The sequence below is a fragment of the Musca autumnalis genome, unplaced genomic scaffold, assembly GCF_047663935.1.
Source record: "Musca autumnalis isolate F117 unplaced genomic scaffold, ASM4766393v1 scaffold_4, whole genome shotgun sequence".
Lineage (NCBI taxonomy): Eukaryota > Metazoa > Arthropoda > Insecta > Diptera > Muscidae > Musca > Musca autumnalis.
The window spans coordinates 93374856-93392905 of record NW_027411977.1 but is presented as its reverse complement, the minus strand read 5'-3'; the positions used below and the strand labels follow the sequence as shown (position 1 = coordinate 93392905).

Below are 18050 nucleotides of genomic sequence, written 5' to 3'. Positions count from 1 at the left end.
AAATCCGAAATCTTTAAATATTATTTCGATGAGGCCCATTTAGCCCGCATGAAAGTGTATATACCCTCGTTAGCATAAATGTAGAGGGTATAAAAAGTGGAAGGAGAATCTTCTAAGTGGGTCCCGCAGCAAGTGGTTCAATTTATGTGGGTGATGGCAGAAGGAGTGGCCCTAAATTGTTCTCTCTCCTCTCTCACTCTCTTAAAAATGGCTTTCAGTTTTACCACATTTTGGGTTTAAGGTATTTTTGCTCTCTCTCACTCTCTTAAAAATGGCTTCCAGTTTTACACAGTTTTTGGGTTAAGGAACGCTTTGCAGGTTAAAAATGGTAACAAATGTTAAAAATGGTAAATTCAGGTAAGTAAAGGAACACTTAATACACACACGCACTGTACATGCTTACGAACATTAGTTGTGTTCCTTTACTTACCTGAGGTTACCATTTTTACCATTTGTTACCATTTTTAACCTGCAAAGCGTTCCTTAACCCAAAAACTGTGTAAAACTGGAAGCCATTTTTAAGAGAGTGAGAGAGAGCAAAAATACCTTTCTCTTCTGCCACAGGCAACCAGACGAATTTCTTCAGGTAAAAAATGGCAGAACTGTTTTTTCGATATTTTTGACGATTATTTGACAATGAAGAAAAGAAAATTAACAAAAAAACAGTAGAAAAAGGCCAACGCTGACAAAACAAAAAGAAGATAAAATAAAAGAAGAAAATTGAATTTTTATGTTTCTTTTTGACATTGCTACCAGTAGTGGGATTCTGTAACTCATTTTTGCTGTTACCGACAAAAATCGGTAAAATGAAATCGCAAAATTGTGACTAAAAACATAAAGAAAACTTGGCATCACTGTTTGTGTCGGTAGAGGCTAGAGACTACTTTTTATTCATCGTTAACTTACCGAAAATTTTCGTTAATTATCGTAATATAAGCATTTTAATTTTACCGACAATTATCGATAACAGCAAAAATCGGTAAAATTAAATCGCAAAATTATGACTAAAAACATAAAGAAAAGTTGACATCACTGTTTGTGTCGGTAGTGGCTAGCGACTACTTTTTATTCATCGTTAACTTACCGAAAATTTTCGTTAATTATCGAAATTATAAGCATTTTAATTTCACCGACAATTATCGATAACAGCAAAAATGGGTTACAGAATCCCACTACAGATGTACCATTTTTTCGTTCCTTTACTTTTCTAGTAAAACTGTTCATGAGAGAGCAATTTTTGACAGTTTTCTCTTTTACCATTTTTACCATTAAAAAGTAAAGAAACAAAGCTATTAAGGGTTGTTTAAGCGCATGCAGGAACATCTGCAACTTTTCGTATTTTTGTTATCAAAAACTCGTTTACCGACGGTGAGAGTTCTCACAACTCCCGGATTTGTACGTGTTTTGACGTTTCGGAAGTCAGCCTATTTTGTAATGGATAATTCAACTCATCGTGGCCTTACGTAAATATATTATTCAGTCTGTCTGATTTCGCCTCATGTACCACCTGTTTGAATATCCCTCGCCTTGAATACCAAATTACACACATCCGACAATTTACTTACCGTTATAAAGATTGGAGCAATGGGAACAAATTCTTCACGGCTGTAATTCACTGGTACATCTTGTGGATAACCTTGTTGTTGTCCTAAAATATTTGATTTCAAACGAAAACATAAATATTAATTAACAAAATTATTCACAAAAAAATATTATTTGGTTAATTGCGACACTTACAGCTTTTAGGCACGTTTTTTTGGCATTTTTTATCAAAGGATTTCGAATGCAATGAATCCATTATTTTGGCAAGCGAGCATTGTAGTTTGGGTTAAATTATATTGCTTTAAATTTTTAGCAGCATCACTTTATTTTTTAATAAAAACACTGATCATGCAAAATTAAATTGTTTTAACAAAAACAAAACAATCATAATTATTCTAAAAGTTATTTGTAAATATTTTAACACACACTTAACAAATCATGCAAATTTTGATTGTACAATTTTGTTCGCCAGTTAGTTTGTGGATAGAGTTGTCACTTATTTTGGTATTGGATTAGTGTAGACAATTATTTGGCTCCAGTCAATTTTACATTACCACATAAAACGGAATTGTTTTTTTGGGATTTATTCAACATTCATCGTATCAAGAAAAAATTATTTTAACTCACTGATAGATTAGGTTTACAATTACAAATTGTTTTGTGAGCGTTAACGGCGCTCATTTAGTAGAAAAAATTATTGATCTGTTCCAGTACTGCAAGAATCTATTAATTTTTGCTATTTTTTTGGATATCATAAAGGAACAATTGTTTCGTAGTAAAAATTTTTAGATTCTTAACGGTTCTGGAACAAACATGATATAATAAAGTTATCGAATTCTATTCGTTTTCTGCATACGTATTATGTTGCATATGTATTAAATTGAACGTATTCAAGATACTGGAAAAATTATTCTAGTCATACCTTTGACTGAGGAAAGCAAATTGATCTCTCCATAATACCCTTAGGCTGACACGATGGATATGAACTATATAATTGTTATTATTATTAAAATGAGGTGCTCAGCGTCAAAACGGCCTAACCCACATGTTAAAAAAACTCAAAGTGACAAAAAAGATCTACCTAGAACTCTTTGAAATAAATACTGAAAAATCTACTTATTGCATTATATAACAATAGGTTATACTACCTGCTAAAGAAATGCAATATGAAATTTATTAGTATTTATTTCAATACGTTCAGATCAGATCTTTATGGTCACTTTAATTATTTTGTACATGTGGGTTAGGCCGTTTCGGCGCTAAGCGCCTCATATATATTTAAAAATAAAAATGTCTTAAATTTGCTACACATTCATGAAGCAATGAGATGTATGTATTTCACTAACATCAAGTAGGTCTAGACGAATAATTATTTCTCTAGTTTATTTAAAAGTCTAAATACTCAATTTTAAATATTTGAACTGAAAAAAAACATTTATATTTTGAGGATTTGAAACAAATGTGTACTGACCGTCCTTCTATGCTGATAGTGTGTAATCCGCTCAAAGTAAATGGACAAATTTATCATTTTATTAATCAATTACGAATCGATACAGTCCGTTAAAATTGTGTATAACATCTGAATTGGGAATGGTTTAATTAATTTATTTTTAATAATTGATAAAATATAAAAATAAAACGTTTCACATTTTTCTCATGAAATGTTTGTTCCAGAACCTGCAAGAATCTAAAAAATTTCTACTACGATAACATTTTTTTCTTTATGATATTAGATTCCTGCAGTACTGGAACAGACCAACAAACAACAGTAACGAAAGTAAGTCCCAATTTACATTAGGTGAGTTTACTTGTGGCAATTGTCAGTTTGTGGGTGAGAGAGGTTGTTGAGAGGCAAAGGGTTACCAAATGCCTCACCCCTCCCTCCATAAAACTGACAATTGCCGCAAGGAAAATCGCCTAATGTAAATATGGACTTACAACACACATTTTCTTTATATTAACTAAAAATATGTTTATAATTTAAAGCATACTTTTAGGTGGTTCATTGAATAATTTGGTTGCTATCGATTTTCTTTCGACTTATGTTATCGAACGTATCGCTAGATTGCTTGATGTGTGTTTATGTACATTTGCCTTTAGTATGGGAAAATTCACTCGATTTCAACTGTCAATTTCTTTGCGTATACGTCAATTGAAAACTCATCTGAAATCCATTGGATTTCATTTGACTTTTAAGCAATGGATGTGGCAGTTGAAATCGAGTGGATTTCGTAAATGTAAACTTATAGCCTGTTTATATTATAGGGATTTTGTTGGGTTAACCATCTTTATGAGGATTTATTTGACGTGTAACCAATGGAATTGACAATTAAAACCCAGTGGGTTTGTTAAATCCGGTTATATAAACGTACTTTTATTAAAAGATTATGTATACAATATAACAAAAAATTGGTACCCTGTTATGAAATAAATCCATTATTATATTGGATTTGTTTATGGACACTACACATTCAACATCATCCAATAGCCTTTGGGCAATATCGGGTCCTATATCTGGGGAAGAAATGACTACGCTGAAAATTCAACAAAATCCGAAAAGGCGACTTAAACTGTATTTTAGCGCAACAATTTTCAATGTTTGTGGTTAAGTAGAGACTAACTACAAAATCGTTTTTTCCTGGTCAAAACTATGTAAGTTTTGAATTTTCATAAGTATAACTTCCGAGTTTTTTTTTTACTATTTTTCATAAAATATGAGTTTTTTTCTATATATAAAAATGAAAATACTTTCTTTTATATTATAAATTAAATTTTTTTTAAAACAATAAAATTCTTTTGTTCATAAAATGTAAAATTTGTTCAAAATTTTAAAAAATGCTATAGAATCCCATATAGAAATTAACAATCAGAGGCGACAAAAAATTGAGGCTTTGGCCAGGAAAATTCTGAACCAAATTGTGAGCTGAACGAATTTTGAGCTTGAAGAACTGTTCCTAGAATCTTTTTATGTTCTAGAAAGTTGTTTATTGAAATCTTAGGTACATTTTTGTAGTTGACTGTATCCTTAATTTTTGGGCGGTTCGGTATCTGTGGACCGGAATCGGAGAAAAAAGTATAACAGCCTGTTTCTGTATGTCGAAAGAAGAATGTGTGCGAATGAAACACGCCCGAACTTTAGTTTTCGAAATAATTTTACCTTTGCTTTTGCTTCAAAACAAAAACAAATTTGAAAAACACACAAGAGTTTGGACGTGTTTCTTTCGCACACATTCTTCTTTCGACATACAGAAACAGACTGTAAAAATCGAATATTTTCGAAAGTTTTTGGCTATTTTCACATTTAAGAACCGGTCATAGACATTTCGTATGTTTCAGAAAGTTGTTTGCGAATATCTTTGCTACATTATTGTGGTCCATTTTTTCTTGAATTTTTAACGGTTTAGTATCTATGGAGCAGGGACCGGGAACAGAGGATTAAAATCGCATTTGATTTGCTATTTTGACCATTAAGGACCGTTTCTAAAGAGTTCGTATTCCCTAGAAAATTATTTGCTATGATTTAAGGTACATTTTTCTAGTTGGTTGTTTGCTTCAATTTTGATCGGTTTGATAACAGTAGAGTAAACTCAGAGAAAAAATTAAAAGGGAAATTTTACCTTGACGATTTTGACCTTGAAGGTGAGGTTGAATGGATTTTATGTGAACACATATATTTCTTTAAGACAAGAGCTACAATTTTTCTTCTTCGAGTAAATCCAAATTCTTAGCGGTTCAGAATATATGTGCCTGACAAAATGATCCCTTTCGACATCAAGGCCTCAGGTTTTTGGGGGCCCATGGGAAAAGTTTAATAAATACCACAAAAGAGGAAAGTAATAGCTGGTTTATACTAATGCCCCGAAATCCACTGGATTTCACGAAATCCTGAAATACACCCTGCTGTTAACCCTTATTTTTTTTTTTTTTTGATTTCAAACATATCAAAATTATAAAAGTAGATGGATATGTGCAGCTGATCGAACATGAATTTTCAAAACAAGTTTTTGCAATTTTAATTTGCTCTTAAAAATATACTAATTATTTCGAAATACATCGTAAAATTGTGTATATGAACATATGTATGTCATAATTCCTGTGTATAATACTAACACATGTACAAAAAAAAAATATTTTATCATTGAAGCATCAAAATTAGAAGTTTTGATTGTTAAATGGTCTATTACAGAACTCCAAGAATCTACAAATTTTTACTATTTGTTCGATAACATAAAGGAAAAATTGCAGGTTCTGGAACAGGCATAAAGTTGTTTTCCAGGACATTATTTTATTATTTTTGCTCGTTTTGTGCCAAAAACGCGTTCCCGTATAAAACTCGCTCTTCTCTATAAACAAAAATCGAGCAGAATAAAATTTTCTGCTAAACAAATTTGCCCGTGTAGAAATTAGCAGCTTGTTTGCTGTCATCTGATTGCTGATACGTTGATTTTAACATTTCTGCTAGAGTTCTTGCCATTTGTCATTTTTCCGTTCCCGCACTGTTTGAACGAACTTGTATAGGAAAGTATCTTTTGGCATTTCGCTCGTTTGCTAATTTTACCACGAAAAAGGCACAATGAAAATTAATATCAAATTAATATAATTGGTCAGTAAGCTCATCTCTAACGAGAAATTAATTGAAAATTAATATTGTAAGAAAGCAATTTAATCTTTTTACTTTGTTTACAAATTTTGATATTACAATTTTTTGGTACAGCAATTCGCCATCTACCTTCTTTATTGTAATACGTGAAAAGTGTTGCAACTTTTGGTACTTTTTTAGTACTGTAATTTCGATGCTGATTTCGCTGAAATCAAGAAATGAGATGATTTAATTTTTGTATGCAAAATCATGGTAAATTTTGCTTGATTTCGCGCGAAATTACGAAATGCCTGCGAAATCACGCAACGATGCCGAATGTAAAAAAAGCTTTTAAAGCACCAAAAAATCAATTTTTCATGAATTTTTAAAGAAATCTACCAAACTTTTTGGAATATTTTTATCTGAAATGCTGCACCTTGAGCAACCTTCGGATTCTTCCTGTTAAAAAATTTCGATATTAACGAAAAAATGCATAGTTTTTGGGTCATAAATCCGTCAATAATTTTTTTGTTTAAGTCTCTCGCAAATGGACAAGATTTTCATGTGTAAGATAATTCCATAAAAACATATGAAGATCGGTTCACCCGTTTTCGAGCTACAGTGGGCACCGCTTTCAAAAATGCCATGTCGAGAAAAACATATTTTAGTCGTTACATACAAAATGTTTCCTTTGGAGCGCTCATATCTCACCCCTTTTTTCCGATCGACTGGAAAATAAGCTAATAAAATAAATATAGTTTTTTTTTAATTTTGAAGTGCCTATAACCCTTAATTTCCCTATATAGTGGACTAATATTGAATCTAAATTGCTGAGTTATATGGAGGCTATGCCAAAATACAGACCAGCATACAATATTTAAAAGTCGGTATTACTCTATTACATCCTGTATGTTAAACAAAAGGAACTATTTCATTATGTGCTGCTTTTTCCGAAAAGAATTTTTACTCGTGATGTTAAAAATATATTGACTTTATATCAATGGTTCTCTAGGTTTCTTCCGTTATCCTACATTCACGAGGTATTCACCATTACATTTCGTAGATATTTGATCCTTTGACACAACCGAATTTTTCCCCAAAAAATTACACTGCGCTACACAATAGTTATGCAGGGGTCATGTACCAATTCGGTTTGGTTGGAGTCCATGGAAGATGAAAATACGTTTGGTTTTTCCAGATCACTTCGTAAAGTGTAAATATAGAGAAAAAGTTCTATCTTGGATTTTCATCTTTAAACGGGCATAACTTCTCAATTGCACCACGGATTTGCCATTTGTTGGTGACTCGAGGCTATTTTAAGCACTATGAAAGTATGCAATGAACTGCGAACTGATTTTTCAAATATTCTGTGCAACATTTTAACCAAGGCAAATATACAAGGTAATTGTATCAAGACAGCTGGTTGAATATAAAAAGTCAAACCCATTTGTAATAAAAGTTTATTTTTTTAATTTCCCTAATAACATAAAGAAGTTTTTTGACATAACATATTCGAATAGGTCGATGTCGCTACCTTATTCATTTTAGCACGATTTTATCACTTTTTATTTTTATTAATATTACAGTTATTTATTTGTTTTTAAATTCGTTTTTTTATTCAATCTGTCCAGTCATTACACCTCAATGAATATATGAGCCGTTTGACGAGAGAACTTAACTATTTTTAGTTTAGTTACTTTTCAAAAGACTAAATTTTAAGACATAAAACATATAAAGCAATATATAAACATAAGATATATTATAAGGAGTTCGGTTTTTGGATATAGGGATAGGACTTTTAGGGTTTTTATTTATAAACACAATGACGTTATGACGTTTATATATAGGAAATGGTGACCTAGGGAGTAGTGGTAGATAGGAAAACATTCAGGAGAAGAAGTTTTTATTTCATTAACGAATGTGTGGAAAAAGCTTGTATTTCGAATAGTTTCTTCCCAATTCAATTTCTTCTCAAAACAATTATTTGTTATTTTAACACAACATCAATTTGTTTTTCTCTTTTCCATATTTTCAGGCTATTGTTACAACATCAAAAAAGCTAATAGATCATCTTTTTTTTTAACCAACAAACCTGTTAATGGTAAACTAGACAAATTATTTAACGAATCCCCACTGTGCAAACGATCGATATTTATATCGATTGATTGGGTATTCGGTAGGCTATAACGTTTCTTTAGTCTATTTGCTGTAAACGAAGGTGATGGACACGATAGATTCGGTGTTATTGATCTATACGATGAACCACCCCTGTAATGGCCGCCAGCATCTGTATCGGAGTAATAACCGCCAATAATGGGAGACGGTGTTATGTGGGTACGTTCATGTTGTACCGGTATCACCAAATCACGACCACCAGCCAAAGGATATAGATTCTTTCTTCCAGTCGCTTTGGGGAAATTCTGTTGATGGCTGGTCGGTAGAGATGATGATTGCGATTTGTTCCATTGACTGGCCACAAATTTGTGACCCTCACCGGGAAACAGAATACCAAATTCATAACCAAAATCATATTTAAAATAAACCAAACCGGTGTTGGGATCAACACATTTGGTACCTGGTTCCCACGAGATAAGAGTTGTGTGTATTTTTTTTTCATAACGAAACATATAAGGGACAATAACATAGTTAAGTTATATAATATGTATGTATACAATAATAATATTTTATAAAGTATTTTTTTGTATTGTAAAAAGTTTGAAAAAAAAAAATAAAATATAAAACAGGGGTTATGTAAGAAAATGTCAAGCAATAAATCAAAATAAAATTTTGGAACTTCAAAACAAAACCAAAAACCAAAAAGAAAAAAATTAACCAATTTACTCCAGTTACATGATTTTTGAAATCACGATTGGGGAATATAATAATGCGCGCTTTTTTCTATAGCCAAATCCTTTGAGCCATTGCAGGGAGGGTTGTTGTTTTTTGTGGGTTAAGCTTAAAATTTTGAAAAATAAAAGAAAGCATTTTAACAATATTTTTTTAGAAATCAAAATTTTGTTATTAAGACATCAGTTTTGGGGAGAGACATACATACATATATGGATACATTGGACTGGGGTATATTGGTTTCAATTCAACGCTATATATTGCTAACACATTTTCAAATATTTACTTTTTGGGGAATTTTTTAACATTTGGTTACAGCCCAATCTCCAGGGCACTAAATACACTTTTGTTTGCGCACTGGAGATGGGGTTTTTGCACTTCTGCTTAAGATATGTTTAATTCATTTTCATACAATAATTACTTAATTTTCATTGGCCTTCCCCCTAATAAAATATAACAATACCAATACACATTTCACAATTTCCCACAACAACAAAAAGTGTCACAAAAATTTAACACAACAATATTACGGCACAACAACAATTTTACTCAGCACAGGTTCAAAGGATTTGCTTATAACAAAAAAAAAAAAAAGCCACGCAAAGAAAAACAAAACTCAAAGAAACAAACGAAAAAAAGGAAATCAAATACAACACACACACAAACACAAATCTACTTACCGTATTGAGATACCCGCGACTCATCATGATAAGCCTGTGGCCTATTATCACCCTCACTGGGTGCCCTTTGGAAACCGGGACGGAAACCCATTGGTGAGGCTGAGCCATTGACTAGGTTTGATGTATTGCTGCTGCTGCTATACTTGTGCATGTCTTCCTTAATGTTTTCGCTGAACTTTTGAGTTTTCTGCATAAACGATGAGCTCATGGTCTTGCCTTGATGTTCGGCTTGGGATTGCCAGCTATTGACGGCGGCATTATAACCACCATCGCGTGGATATGTCTGGGGCAATCCACCTTGGTCGTAATTGTTCGTTTGATAGTATTGTTGATTGGAACGCATCGAGGAGTTGCGATTCAATGATTGAGTACGATTTTGGTGGCCAATGTTGTTGGCACGATCACGGCGAATGGTCTCAACATCAACCTGAATTTTAGTTGGCATCTCTGGTCCTCTATCGAATTCCATGGGTGAGAGTACACGTTCATAGGTACGTGGCAAGCTGGTGGATCGTGATTTTGGTGCTTCTACGTGGCGGTAGCGCAAAGGTCCAGTTGGGCCCATTGGTGTCCAGAGTGGAGCAATGCGCACCTTGTCGATTTCATTGGAATAACCGCTGTCATGGAATTTGCCGGGCACGAATTTAGTGGGAGTTGCTGGTGGTGGACAACGTTGACGTCCAGGAGTGGCACGTGGTGACGGTGTTGGACTGTAGGGTGGGAATTGTTCAACCGGTTGTTGGTATTGGTAGCCCAAATTGTTGTTGTTGTAGTTTTGATTGTCATAATGCATAACACGTTGAGTTTGTTGCATATTGACAACACGTTGACACGACTCGGTGGACTCCTTCATTTGCATGGAATTCTTGGTCTCGGTGGCCATGTGAGGCATGTGCATGGGGGAGCTTGCCGTAGCATTGTAATACATGCCAGGTTGGGGTGCCACACCACGGGGTTGTTGTTGATGGAAATCTCTTGGTATGGGTTGAGGTGGTGGAGCAAATTGCTGCTGTTGTTGGGCGGCAGCAGCCAAAAATTTAGCAGCCACTGGTTTAGGCTTGTAGACCTGTTGGTTTTGGGCTGGTGTAAATTGTGGCTTAGGTGCTTGATAACCACCAAATTGACGAGGTTGTTCGAATTTGGGCTTAGCCGCATACGAGGGACCCGTTGTTGGTGGTGTTGGTTCGAATTCCATGGGTGATGGTGTAACCACCACAACTGGAGACTTATGACCATTAATGGTTGGTTTAGGTGTGGGTGGATAGACTACACGATAACCCTTAATGTCATTGTCAGAGGCACGTGACACCGAACGGAAACGTTCATCGACTTCGCTGCAATAGTCACTGTATTCAGCAGCTGGAGTTTTACGTTGAGCCGGAATTGGGCTGGGAGGTGCAACGGGTCTATAGCCAGTTTGGGGTTGGCTAACGGCTTCGGGACCGAATGGTTTGGGACCACCGCTGGTCGATGACATGTTGTAGGAAACATTTTTGGTCATTGAAGTTACAGAGTAACCCTGGATAATAAAAGACAAAAAAAGTAACAGAGGTATGTTTTAATATATTGTTGTAGTGGTGGAGGTGTTGGTAGCAATGAAAATTCTGTCATTTATTAAAACAATCATTGACATACACTTAAGATCTAACATTAACGATTAGTTTTAGATTACATTTGTTAAAAGTAGGATTTGTGTTTTTTTTTTCTAAAAACAAAAATTGTTATTAATTTATTTACACAAAAATAGTTTGGAGGTTCAGGTGGCGGTCAATAATAACATGCCATTGGTTAAAAACATTCAAACAACAAACAGAAATGTAAGTCTTCATGTATGAGCCAGGGTACGTTTGTGTAATAATTTTGAAAAGAATTAACTTTATATAACTACGTTCTGAAATAAAAACATTTCACGTTTTTCTTATCGAAAATTCGAATTTTCCATAATTATACCTTTCACCTATGTCTGGATATTTTCTCATCATCTTAACTTAAATTGTAATTAAAATAACCCTACTTTGCCTTTTTACAAAACTATATGGGGAAGTAGGTTAGTTTAAAAAAATCTTCACGCAGGGAAGTGCAAATTTATTTTGAGAGAAAAATATAACATGGTAACTATGTAAAAATACGTATTGTATTGTACAACCATGTATATTATGTCTCAGTCAACATAGTATTTGTTAAGACAATATACAAAAAATATTTTGAGAACAAAATGGGACATTGTATCTATGTAAAAAATATTTACTACCAGTCTATAATACATATGGGGGTTTCTGAGTGAAATCGGACACTTTCTCAAGATGAGGTTTTTGATTTCCCTTATTTTTAGCTGAGGTGATGCTGCTCATCGGCAAAACAATTTAGTATATTTTCAGATTTTTTTGACTAACGGTTCCAGAGATGTCGCGCCTTGAAAATGTCAAAGTCTGTAAAAACTATGTGCAAGGAAATAGTCACAAAAATTCTGAAAATATACTAAAATATTTTGCTGATAAGCAGCACCACCACAGCTAAAAATAAGGGAAATTAAAAACCTCATCTTGAAAAGGTGTCCGATTTCACTCAGAAATCCCTATATGTAGTTTTACATACATATCTACAATACTCTATTTGTGCTCAAAACATATATATTCTCAATATTTTGCTTCTCCGCGTGCTATAGCTGGGGGATACTATTGGTAAACATTTAACATTTGTATATTGTTTTCCTTTGGAAAGAACTTAAGGATTAATTTTCGCACAATCACTTAAAAGAACACGGTTTTAATACGAAATAGAGGGAAATTCGAATTTTCGATTTATATTGTAGCACTGTTACTGTTTAAATATCATCCAAAATAAAACAATTTTGTAATTAAAAAGTAAAAAAGTTTAAAGTTAGGAGGGGGACTATTTCATCAAATTGTCTGTCCAATTTTGTGTTTGGTGGGTCAATAACCTCAAATCGGCTGAAAATATAGACCTAATTCTGGACCGATTTCAATATAATTCCAAATATCATTGAAATTAAATATACAAAGCGTGTCTGGTACAACAAATACAGTCGAACCTCGATCATCCGGGAAACGATTATCTTTAACGCCTTTGGAATGTGGACAAAATTTAGCCTAGTTATAAATTCGCCAAATTATATTAAAATCGGTTCTGATTTGAAGACAGCTCTCATATATGTTTTTCGGCAGATTTGAGGTACAGTCGGACCTGTAGTGCGATTCTCTAACTCACTTTTTGAGTTACCGACAAAAATCAGTAAAACTAAATTACGTAAAATTCTACCGATAGCAAGAGTGTTGTAAAGTTTTTTTTTGACTTTTCAGTCATAATTTTGTCAAAAATATATATGCGAACTATATCCAAATCTGTATCAAATGCGAAACAAATCTCTCCCATAAATTCTCAATATTATTAGTACCATTATCCCGCTAACAAAGTGAACTAGTTCAGTGTCGAAAACTCGTCGATTATCAGATTCACAGTAACCAGTTCTACTTTAGACCCTTCACAGTGCATTCAACTGTAAACTATAACATGGGTATATCATATAAGGTAACCAATTGAGTGTCTCTGCCTTACCGGTAGATGGTGCTATACTAGTTTCAGGTTTATAGTCATATACCAGAATATTTATCGTTGGGAGGTGAGGTGAAAACATGTCAATTGTTTCTCTTTGTATTATTGAAAATTTCGTGCTAGTACGCCTTAGAACTAGTTTTGAACTAATTAGATAAAGCCAATTGAAATTTTCATTGAAAGTGAGCCCGCTAGCAGGATAAAGTAGTTCGCGGTCGGAAATTCTGGTTTACAGTAACTAGTTGCACTATAGATTCCTCACTGTGCAATTAGGTGTGAGGAAACAAATTGACTGCCTCTGCATTACCCATATATGGTATAATATTTAGAGTTGGGCAATATAGTTCCTGGAGAGGATCGATCTTTCTAGTTCATTTTGCCAAAAGGAACTAGTTCCTTAATATAGTTCCATAGATCCAAATAGTTCCGAGAGCGATATAGTTCAATTAATCTTTCTCTTTCATCGTTCTTTCTATTTCCTTCGTTCCAAATAGTTCCGAGACCGATATAGTTCAATGCATCTTTCTCGTTCCTTGTTCTTTTTATTTCCTTCATTCCAAATAATTCCGAGAATGAAGTAGTTTAACGAATCTTTCTCTTCCTTTTTGTTTATTTAACAATGTGGCCGCATCTGAATGATGAAGGAACCCAACGTGGAAGATCGAAGAAAGAAAAGGAATTATATAAATGAAAGGAATTATATGCACGGCTGGAACTATATGAACTAAAAGAACTATATAAATGAAAGAGCCGGATATAGTTCTAATAGTTCCTTGTACGGAATGGTTCCTTGGAACTAGTTCGTTCCGGAACTACACAACTCTAATTATACTACCCGCTAGCAATGAAAATTCCTATTGTTGCAATTTAATTAGTCCAGAACTAGTTCTTCGCCGTACTAATATAAAATTGACCCCTAACTAAAGCGAAGAGAACACATCTTTTTATCTCTAATAGTATATTTACATTTGCGAAAGTCACTCGATATCAACTGTCAGTTCCATTGCTTATAGGTCAAATGAAATCAACGGGTTTCAGACAAGTTTTTATTTGACGATACACAAAGGAATTGAAAGTTGAAATCCCATCGATTTCGTAAATGTAAACGAACTATAAGTTTCAAATATTAAAACTCAAATAAAAACCACCACTTTTGTAAACAATAAAACAAGAGAGGAACTATAAAGCTTGACTATGACTGTAAACTTGGAACTAGTACAATACTATCTACAGGTAATGTATAGAAAGTCAATTGGTTACCTCCGATGGCATCTCCATGTTAAAGTTTATAGTTGATTCACTGAAAGGGGTCTATAGTGGAACTAGTTACTTGTAATATACACAAAGTCAATTGGTTACCTCCTATGGTATTCCCATGTTAATGTTTATAGTTGATTCACTGAAAGGGGTCTATAGTGGAACTAGTTACTGTTACCCTGAGGATTGACGAGTTTACGATGGTGAACTAGTTCATCTTGCTAGCGGGTAGTTCTGGGTCATACAGTCATATACATACATACACCAGTGTCAATTGGTTCTCTTCGCATTATCTAGGGGTCAATTTTGTACTACTACTGCGTAGAAATAGTTCTGGACTAATTAATTCAATTTCTAATTCAAACACAAATGTTTAATTTGTAATTCAAAATGTTTCAATTTGTAATTTGAAATATTCTATTTGTAATTCAAATTATCTTACTGGTATATGACTGTAAACTTGGAACTAGTACAATACTATCTACAGGTAATGTATAGAAAGTCAATTGCTAACCTCCTATGGCATCTCAATGTTAAAATTTATAGTTGATTCACTGAAGGGGGTCTATAGTGGATCTAGTTACTGTTACCCTGAGGATTAACGAGTTTCCAATGGCGAACGAGTTAATCTTGCTAGCGGGTATTTCCAGGTCATACAGTCATATACATATACTAGTGCCAGTTGGTTCTCTTCGCATTATCTATGGGTCAATTTTGTACTACTACTGCTTATAACTAGTTCTGGACTAGTTAACTCTATTTCTAATTCAAATACAAATGTTTAATTTGTAATTCAAAATATTTCAATTTGTAATTTGAAATATTCTATTTGTAAATCGAATTATCTTCCCATCGACATTTTTCCATATGAAATTTGAATTGTAATTAGTTTAATTATTTTTTTTTTTTTATTTTATTTGAAAATGTTTGCCTTTTTTTTAGGCGAAGATCATTTTTTAAGATTAATTTTTTAATTCTTTTTAATCGAGCTTTATGATCTATTATGCAAGTGAAAAAGGAAAGCCGACGATTCGAACCCACACACCCACCACTATGTGACATGCATGTTTCGTCTTCGGTAAAGACTCTTCAGACATATCGGATGTGGAGCGGCTTCGATGTCCTCGAACTTTTCTTATTTCAAATACATTTTTGTTTTGTGTTTTACAACAACAATGAGGATTTTCCCATTTAGTTGTGCTTTCATGACAAACGCTTAGCGCTGCCTTTGAAAGTTATGAGTTTGGCTCTGAACGCTAACACGCCGTGACAAAACACAGGAAAAAAGTGTGCATGTCACATAGTGGTGGGTGTGTGGGTTCGAATCGTCGGCTTTCCTTTTTCACTTGCATAATAGATCATAAAGCTCGATTAAAAAGAATTAAAAAATTAATCTTAAAAAATGATCTTCGCCTAAAAAAAAGGCAAAAATTTTCAAATAAATTAAATCAGCTGAGCCAGGCTGGGGTTTGAACCCACGTCCTTAAAAAACACAGGAAAAAAGTGTTGTCACGGCGTGTTAGCGTTCAGAGCCAAACTCATAACTTTCAAAGGCAGCGCTAAGCGTTTGTCATGAAAGCACAACTAAATGGGAAAATCCTCATTGTTGTTGTAAAACACGAAACAAAAATGCATTTGAAAGAAGAAAAGTTCGAGGACATCGAAGCCGCTCCACATCCGATATGTCTGAAGAGTCTTTACCGAAGACGAAACATGCATGTCACATAGTGGTGGGTGTGTGGGTTCGAATCGTCGGCTTTCCTTTTTCACTTGCATAATAGATCATAAAGCTCGATTAAAAAGAATTAAAAAATTAATCTTAAAAAATGATCTTCGCCTAAAAAAAGGCAAAAATTTTCAAATAAATTAAATCAGCTGAGCCAGGCTGGGGTTTGAACCCACGTCCTTAAAAAACACAGGAAAAAAGTGTTGTCACGGCGTGTTAGCGTTCAGAGCCAAACTCATAACTTTCAAAGGCAGCGCTAAGCGTTTGTCATGAAAGCACAACTAAATGGGAAAATCCTCATTGTTGTTGTAAAACACGAAACAAAAATGCATTTGAAAGAAGAAAAGTTCGAGGACATCGAAGCCGCTCCACATCCGATATGTCTGAAGAGTCTTTACCGAAGACGAAACATGCATGTCACATAGTGGTGGGTGTGTGGGTTCGAATCGTCGGCTTTCCTTTTTCACTTGCATAATAGATCATAAAGCTCGATTAAAAAGAATTAAAAAAAATTTTTTTTTTTATTTTATTCGAATTTCAAATGTAATAAAAGGAAATTTTGACTGCAATTACTGACATTTTAAATTGAAAACACAAAATTGATTGATTATTTAAAATTATTATGCGAATAAGTCCCAATTTACATTAGGCAAGTTTAGTTGCGGCAAGTCACCGTTTGTAGGAGAGACACGGAAGGGGAATGGAAATGGAAAACAATTTCTCGTACCCACAATTCCTTTTATATTTTTCGTATTTGACATTATTTTCATTGTTTTGAAAACAAAACTTGTCGGAACAGAATTGCCTTTTTATAAATGCAAAAGGGAAGTTTAAAAAGGAACGAAAAAAATTGCTGCAAGTAAACTCGCCTAATGTAAATCGGGACTAAGAAATGGAACAATCCGAATTGCAACCAAATTGATGGGCAATAGTAATGGAAATATAAAAATTAATTACTTAGGGTAGGTTCACATTAGTCAAATAGTTGCTCCAGCGCACACTACCGCTTACTGGGAGCAAGTGAGCGTAAACAGTGCATTGAAATTTATGCTCACTTGCTCTCAGTAAGCACGCACTGCCGTTCGCTGGATCAAATATTTGCCTAATGTGACTGTACCTTTAGTAATGGTCTGTTTCTCTAAGACAATTCGAATTCAAATTCGTTCGAATTACGATCAAACTTCTATTGGTGTAGAATATTTTTGTTTAATTGAAAACAGTAATCAAATATTTTCCAAAAAAAAACAGAAGTTTGGTAGTAGTTCGAACTAATTTGTATTCAAATTGTCATAGTGGAACAGGCTATAATTATTTCAAAATTCAATTAGAATTTTCCAATTACAAGTGAAATATTTTGAGCTATAACAGAAATTATTCAAACAACTGTTATTAAATGCGGAGTAAAAAGGCACAGCTAATATGTATATTCAAATATATCCCAAGTGGTCAATTTTTTAGGGAAACGTTGGGTGATTCGTGGTTCAGAGTCACACTGTCAATTGATGTATTTAATTAGATAATAAGGATGTGTTTATTTTGATGTATACAGCATTATTTTTAGCCTGTTAGATAGAATAATACAGGTGTACGGTGTACTTTAAATATTTATATATGTATGTTAATATATAATATATTATTTTATTCTTCATATACAGTATAGTTGTTATCGTTATTTTCTAAAATATGTGTACTGTATTCTTTTACAGCTGTCTGTTCGTTCGATTCTTCTTTATTTTAATCTGTAATATTAACAAATATTATGTTATATGATGTATTAAAAACAATTTACATATAATATATTTATAAACATTTTTGTCTGTTCTATAACATGCGGGTCTTGCAGGTT

The 18050-nt window shown here is 33.5% G+C and overlaps 1 protein-coding gene across 18 annotated transcripts in view; it reads right to left on the bottom strand.

Annotated features, from left to right (window-relative positions):
- The window catches only part of zormin, a 361202-nt gene that overhangs the window by 92553 nt on the left and 250599 nt on the right, over positions 1-18050 (bottom strand). For 12 of the 18 annotated variants that reach the window (XM_073982035.1, XM_073982040.1, XM_073982031.1 and 9 more), the window contains 3 exons: positions 9649-11167; positions 8214-8696; positions 1566-1648 (listed from right to left, as the gene is read on the bottom strand). In XM_073982035.1, the coding sequence (XP_073838136.1) occupies positions 1566-1648; positions 8214-8696; positions 9649-11167 (2085 nt within the window). The remainder of the gene's footprint in view (positions 1-1565; positions 1649-8213; positions 8697-9648; positions 11168-18050) is intronic. The other 6 variants (XM_073982044.1, XM_073982043.1, XM_073982046.1 and 3 more) reach the window with 1 other exon arrangement.